The sequence below is a fragment of the Pongo abelii genome (genome assembly GCF_028885655.2).
Source record: "Pongo abelii isolate AG06213 chromosome 18 unlocalized genomic scaffold, NHGRI_mPonAbe1-v2.0_pri chr18_hap1_hsa16_random_utig4-3745, whole genome shotgun sequence".
In the NCBI taxonomy this organism is placed as follows: Eukaryota; Metazoa; Chordata; class Mammalia; order Primates; family Hominidae; genus Pongo; species Pongo abelii.
The window spans coordinates 49036-56955 of record NW_026946742.1 but is presented as its reverse complement, the minus strand read 5'-3'; the positions used below and the strand labels follow the sequence as shown (position 1 = coordinate 56955).

The window sequence follows — 7920 nt, the reverse complement described above, 5'->3', positions numbered from 1 at the left end:
GGTGCTTTAAAAGAAAAAAACAAAAATCCGCGTACTCACACAGGTGCAAGGAAATCCGAATCTTAGGTGTTGAGACCCAGGCCTCATCATGTGTTAGCTCCCCAGGTGATTTGACTCAAAGCCAAGATTGAGGAACGGCGACATTTATCTCTACACATAACCTGCCTAAATAGATTCTCTAGAAGCAGTTTATGAAGAAATTCCACATAAACTGTGGAAGAGGATATGAATTTGATGTACAGTATGTCCTCACTTAACATCTTTGAAAGTCTCTTGGAAACTTCACCTCGAAGCAAAATTATGTATAGTGAAACCACTTATTTTTCATCAACAGTATAACTACACAACTTTGAATAACCAATGGTGTTGGAGGACCTCCTGTACATTGTTTCCATAAAGTCAGTTTTCAGGGAATTCCAAAATGAAGTGAGGACTTCGTGTATATAAAAAGATGGTGGTGATTCCACCTGGATGACCGGGTTATTGCTCAGAAACTAAAAGGGGCCGCCTAGGTATAGAGGATTCTGTCATGAGGTTTCTGCTAAACAAAGGATCCCAGAATACTCACCCATTCCAGTTAAAGGCATAACGAAGAAAGCAATATTCACAAAGGAAATGCGGAAAGGAATAAAAGCCATCAAGCCACAAAAATAATGTGACTAAGGGGCAGGATTTGCAGATGTAGAGATTGAATGTGGTTGCCCTTTCTCACCCACACAAGAAAAAGGATGGAACAGATCATGAGATTCGACTGTTCTGCTGCGCAGCCTCCGCAGGGCACTTTGTATGTCCCTGTTTCTCAGGCTGTAGATGAAAAGGTTCAGCATGGGGGTGAGCACAGCGTACATCACTGATGCCACCACACCATTCCTGGGGGTGGTGACACAGCTGAAGTCAGGTACATGCCAATGCCTGTTCCGTCAAATCAGCAAACAACTGCTAGGTGAGAGCCGCAGGTGGAGAAGGCTTCCTACTTCCCATCTGACGATGAAATCCTTAGAATGGAGGGGACAATTTTATAGTAAGACAAAAGGATCCCTGAAACGACAAGAAAACCCAACATAGTACTACCGAAATCTATGAATATGCTATCGATGACGCTGTCAGAACAGGCAAGTTTGAGAAGTTGAGAGGGGTCACAGACAAAATGAGAGATTTCCACATTCTTGATGATGGTGAATTGTAACACAATCCAACTGGGCAGCTGGCAATCCAACAGGCTAAGGAAAAAGGACACCAAAACGAAGAAGACACAGAGGTGAGGATTCACGATGACTGGGTAGTGCAGAGGGCGACAGATGGCTACAAAGCAGTCATAGGCCATCACAGGCAGAAGCATGTCTTCTATACATGCAAAAAGGACCAAGAAAGACATCTGTGTCAGGCAGCCCGCATGAGAGATGACTCTGCTATGTGACTGCATGTCCACAATCATCTTGGGAACCGTGGCCGAGGTGAAACCCATGTCAGCCCAGCACAGGTTGGAGAGGAAGAAGTACATGGGGGTGTGGAGGGGGGAGTCAGAGCTGACAGCCAGGATGCTGAGCAGGTTCCTCAGCACCGTGACCAGATACGTGGACAGGGACAGGGAGAGCAAAGCGAGGACGGGCTGCAGTTCTGGATCCTCTGAGTCCCAGGAGGAGGAATTCTCAGACACCTGTGAGATTCCGTGGCTCTGTGTGTCTTGGACACCTTGAGAAGGAAAGAGGATTGGAAAATAAAAGAGAAAAACCAGCCCTTAATGCTGGATGCAAGCAATTCACAAGGAACACTTTCACACTTGGGGACCATACACCGCCAGCAATGTTTCTCAGCTGTGACAATTCCAAAAATCTCAGAATTATTACGTGCATTTTTTTGCTATACAAGTCTTTCTGTACATACCACTTTAGAGAAAATCCACTGAAGAATATTAGAAGACCAAAACGTCATATATAACAAATCCGTGATCTCAGTAAAATACGGCCTACTCTTTTCAGAAAAAATACAATGCAATGAAAATGTCCTTCTCTTTAAGAAAAGATCTCATCTAATTGAAAGAAATTAAGAAGCCGTGAAATACACTCTATTTTATTCTGACACCGTGCTGCAAGTTCCTGTGATGTAGAATATGTAAAAGGACGACACAAGAGCTAGGACCCCATTATCTAAAACCGAAATCGAAGCTTATAGTTCTCAATCGGAGGACCTTTTCACGTGCCTGTTACTTTTCATAGTTATTATCATCCTTAGGTTTTCTGACATCATTTCTTCATAAAAGTACACGCACACTCAAATATGGGAGCTGTGTTTCCAAATGAATTGAATATATAACTCTTGGCTCAGCACCATGCCTCACACCTGTAATCCCAGCACTTTGGGCGGCCGAGGCTGATGGATCACCTGAGGTCAGGACTTCCAGAACAGCCTGGCCCACGTGGTGAAACCCCGTCTCCAGTGAAAATAAAAAAAAATTAGCCGGGTGTGGTGGCGCGTAAACCTAGCTACTCGGGAGGCTGAAGCAGGAGAATCCCTTCGAACCTGGAAGGCAGAGATTGACACCCCGTGATAGGATTTTTGATATCCTAGGGAGATATTGCTCCTGACAGCAGAGTGGGCGTACACCCTGTGATATTATCTGTAATATCCTAGAAAGATATTGCTCCTAATATCAGGGTGGCTGTACACCGTGTGATATTAATTGTAATGTCCTACAGAGATATGACTCCTAATAATACAGTGGGTGTACAACCTGTGATATTATTCATAATATATTACAGAGATACGACTCCTGGTATCACAGTGAGTGTACACCATGTTTCTACACCCTGTGATCTTATTTGTAACAACTTAGAGGAATATTACAGCTAATATCAAAGTGGGGGTACACCCTGCGATGTTATTTGTTATCTACTAGGTAGATGTTACTCCTAATATCACAGTGAGTGTACATTATGTGTGTAGAGACTGTGAAATTATTCATAATACCCTAGGAAGATATTACTCCTAATATCACAGTGGGTGTACACCCTGTGATATTACTTGTAATCACCTAGGGAGATACGATTCCTAATATTACAGTGGGTGTACACTCTGTGATGTTATTTGTAATGTCCTAGGAAGAGATTACTCCTAATATCAAAGTGGATGTACACCATGTGTGTACACTCTGTGATCTAATTCGTAATATCACAGAGAGATATTTCTCCTATTATCACAGTGGGTGTACATTCTGATATGATTCGTAGTATCCTAGAGAGATATTGCTCCCAGTATCACAGTGGGGTACACCCTGTGATATTATTCATAATATCCTAGAGAGATATTACCTCTAATATCAGAGTTTCTGTACACCCTGCGGTATTATTCATAATATCCTAGGGAGTTATTATCCCTAACATCACAGAGCATGTACACCATGGGTGGACACCCGGTGATGTTATTGGTAATATCCTAGGGGGATATTACCCTTAATGTCACAGTGGGTGTTCACCATGTGTGTATGCACTGAGATGTTACTCGTAATATCGTAGGGAGAAATTACACCTAAGGTTACAGTGGGTGTACACCATGTGTTTCTGTTGTGTGATGCTACTGGTAATATCTCAGAAAGTTATTAGTCCTAGTGCCACGGTGGGTGTATACCATGTGTGTCCACTCTGTGATGTTATTCGTATTATCCTAGGAGGTAGTTCTCATAACATCGCCGTGGGTGTACATCAGGTATGTACTCCCTGTGGTCTTATTGACTATGTCCTGCGTTGATAGTACTCCTAATATCACCGTGCGTGCGCACCATGTGTGTACATTCTGTGATGGTGTTCGTAGTATCCTAGGGAGATATCACTCCCGATGTCATAGTGGGTGTACAGCCTTGTGATATTCTTGGTAGTATCCTTGGGATGTATTATTACTCGTGTTATCACAGTGGGTGTACACCCTGTGATAGTATTTGTAATATCTAGGGAAATATCATTGTATACCCTGTGATATTGTTTGGGACATTTGAGGGAGCTATTTCTCTTAAAGTCAGAGTGGGTGTACACCCTGTAATATTCTTCCTAATATCACAGCGGGTGTACACCGTGAGTGATATTTTTTTCTAATATCCAGCGGGGGAGAGGATGATATTGCTTCCAGTATCACAGAAGGTGTACCCCCTGTGATATTGTTCCTAATATCCAGGGAAGGGAGAGGATGACATTATTCGCAATATCACTGCGGGTGTACCACCTCCCGCCGGGATATTGTTCTTAATATCCGGAGGTGGGGAGAATGATGTTACTCCCAATATCACAGGGGTGTACACCACCCCTGTTTGTAAACACCCTGTTGTATTGTTCCAAATGGCCTGTGAAAGAGTAAATATGACTCCCATTATCGCGGGGGTGTTGAGCCCTGATGATACTGTTTTCTAACATCCAGGGAAGGAGAGTATGCTATTACTCCCAAGATCGCAGGGGTTGTACACCCTTTTGTGTTTTTGTGCCCAATATCCAGGAAAATAGAGGATGATATTACTCCCAATATCGAAGTAATTGTACAGCTCCCCTGTGATATGCTTCCTCATATCCAGACAGGAAAAGAATGAGATTACTGCCAACAGCGTAGGGAACGTATACCCGCGCTGTGATATCTTTCTTTCCCAGTATCCAGGTGGGGAGACGATCATATTCCTTCCAATGTCGCAGGGTGTGTACACCCCTCTGTGATCTCGTTGCTAACATCCAGGTTTGGGGAGGATGACATTACTCCCAATATCGCAGGGGTGTACACACCCCTGTGAAAATCTTCCTCTATTCAGAGGGAGAGAGGATGATATTACTCCCAGTACCGCAGGGGGTTTACACAGCCCTGTGATACTCTTCCTAATATCCACAGGGAGAGAGGATGATAGTACTCCCAATATCGCAGGGTGTACACAACCCTGTGATATTGTTCCTAAGATCCAGAGCGAAAGAGGATGATACGACTCTCAATATCGCAGTTGGCGTACACCCCTCCTGTCCTATTGTTCTGAATACCCTGGGAGGGAGAGGATGAAGTTACGTTGAATATGGCAGGGAATGCACACCCTCCCCCTCTGATACCCTTCCTGATGTCCAGGGAAGAGAGGAAAATTTTACCCCCAATATCGCAGAGGCAGTACACCCCACCTGTGATGTTGTTCCCAATATGCAAGGGGGAGAGGATGATACTATTCTCAATATCGCAGGGCTGTTCACATCCCCAGTGACATTTTTCCTAATATCTAGGGGAGAGACAATTGTATGACAGCAAAGGTCGCAGGGTCTCTACGTCCCTTCCTGATATTGTTCCTAATATCCAGGGGGAAGAGGATGGTATCAAATATGAAAGGGGGTGTACACCCCCCACCCCTACGATATTGTTCTTAATCATCGTGAGGAGACGATGATATCACTCCAAGTATCGCAGGGGTTGTTCGCCACCCCTGTGATATCGTTTCTGATATCCACGGGGGAGAAAATCATATTACTTCCAATATTGCAGGTGGCGTATACCCCACCTGAAATACGGCACCGAATATCCAAAGAGGGAGAGGATGGTATTAATACCAATATCGAAGTGTCTGTACACGCCCCTTGTGATATGGTTTTTAATATCCAGTGGGCGGGAGGATGATATTAGTGCCAACATGCCAGAGGGTGTACACTACCCCTGTGATATTGTCCCTAACTTCCAGAGGGGAGAGGATGATATCACTCCCAATATCTCAGAAGCTGTACATCCCCTGTGATATTGTTCATCATATCCAGGGAGGCGAAGGATGACATTCCATTGAATTTCACGACAGTACTACACGCACAGTGTGATATTGTTCCTAATATCCGAGAAGGGTGAGGATGATATTATTCCCAATCAAGTAGTGGGTGTACGTTACGCCTGTGTTATTGTCTCTAATATCCGGGGCCGCGGGAGTGGGGGAGAGGATAATATTCCCTCAAATTTAGCAGGTGGTTTGACGCCCCTTGTGGTGTTGTTTTAAATATCTCGCGGGGAAGACAATAGTATTATTTTTGATAGTCCGATTCATCTGCTCCACCTTTCTGGGGCTCTGAGGCCGGGAGGCGCCATGCAGTTTCCGTGGGATCCCCAATACCTTTGCCGTCTTCTGTACCAAGGGAGCCTAAAACGCAGGCCCGTTTATCTGAGCCGATCCGTAAGGGCAGTCGAAATCTAGGTATCAGATCTCGAAGAAGCACACGGGTTACTTCACGAGCTTTCTCAGTTGGTGTTGGATAGGCCGCCACCCACCCAGAGTAGGTACGCACGCCCAAGAACTAGTAAATACTTGTTACCTCCACACTTTGGCATCTCTGTGAAGTCTACCTGGAGATCTTCAAAGGGGCTGCTCCATAAGCTCGTATGCCGGGCGGAACGGCTGGACCTTGCCTCGCATCATGCTGTCGGCAGGTAACACACCGCTGCCTCACCGTTTTGGCAAGGGCTGACAAAGGCGAGATGTAGAAATACCGGCCTAACAACTTTTCCAGTGACTCCTGACCTCGATGGGTGGTTTCTTGCACAGCCAGTACAACTGCAACTCCTAGCAGCTGTGGCACAGCTACGCTCCCATCTGGTAACCGAATCCATCCTTCCTCCATCACTTGTCCTTCCTCTACCTGGAGAATGTCCTTCTTTTTTAGAAGAAGTAGGTCCAAGATCAGGTACTTGAGGGAGCACTGATGCCCAGAAGGGGGCAGATGCTGCTTTTCGAGCCTCTGAGTCAGCGCGGGAATTCCCCAAACCCACCGAGGTGGAAGCTCGCTGGTGTCCTCTGCAATGCCTAACTGCCACCTTGTGGGGTTTCCATACTGCTTCTAATCATTGCAAGGTTTCTTGTTGATATTTTCTGTCTTTTCCCTCAGAGTTCAATAGGCCCTTTTCTTTCTATCACGCTCCATGCACTCGAAGGGTTAAAAAGACACCGAGAATCAGTGTAAATGTTTACAGTCTCACCCTCACTGAGTCCTAAGGCCCGAATTAAAGCAATGAGTTCAGCTTTCTGGGCTGAAGTGGCCTGGGGCAACGATCTGGCTTCAACAAGAGTGTCCAGGGTTACCACTGCATACCCTGCACCTCTCTCTCCTTGGGGGTTGAAGAAGCTGCTCCCATCCACGTATAGTTCCCAGTCTACTGATGCCCAAGTCCGGTCCCGGAGGTCAGGTCTGCCAGAGTCGACTGAGTCCAAGACTTCCACACAATCAGGCTCGACAGGGCTCTCTGATACCGGGAGCAAGGTGGCGGGTGTAGGGTGTTACAAACTTCAATGGTTATACGAGGATTTTCACAGAGCCAAGTTTGGTACTTGGTGAGTCTGGCATTCGGTAGCCGACGATGTCCTTTAGCGTTCATGAAAGTCACCACAGCATGGGGGCCCTTTATGTTCAGGTTTTGCCCAAGAGTCAGCTTATTTGCTTCTTGTTCTAGCAGGGCAGTTGCTGCCAAGGCCCTCAAACAGGGGGCCATCCTTTAGTAGACCCGTCTAGTTGTTTAGAGAGGTAGGCCGCCGGCCTTGGCCGGAGCCCAACCGTTTGGGTTCAAAGTCCAGCTGCCATCTTTTCTCTCTCTGATGCATAGAATGGAAAAGGCTTTGTCAGATCGAGTAGCCCCAGGGCTAGGGCTGCCAGAAGTTTTTCCTTTAACTCATGAAAGACTTGCTGTTGTTGGGATCTGCATTCCAAAGGTTCCCGGTCCCCGCCCCCTTTGGGACCTCATACAAAGGCTTGGCTAATACTGCAAAGTTTGGGATCCACAGTCTACAAAACCCCACAGCTCCTAAGAATTGTCTCACCTGCTTTCTGCTCTTGGGCTCCACTAGATTGCAAATGACCTGCTTTCTTTCTGATCCCGGGCTGCGTTCCGAGCCCTGTCAGATAGTAAATCCCAAGTCACGTACCTGCTGTCGGCAGATCTGAG

At 46.0% G+C, this 7920-nt stretch overlaps 1 protein-coding gene across 1 annotated transcript; it reads right to left on the bottom strand.

Moving 5' to 3' along the window:
• Window positions 1–948: 948 nt before the first annotated feature.
• LOC134761245 (olfactory receptor 7E24-like) lies at window positions 949–1599 on the bottom strand. The gene has a single exon (XM_063723203.1). The coding sequence runs from the start codon at window positions 1499–1501 to the stop codon at window positions 971–973; it is 531 nt and encodes a 176-aa protein (XP_063579273.1). The 5' UTR covers window positions 1502–1599; the 3' UTR covers window positions 949–970.
• Window positions 1600–7920: the final 6321 nt, after the last annotated feature.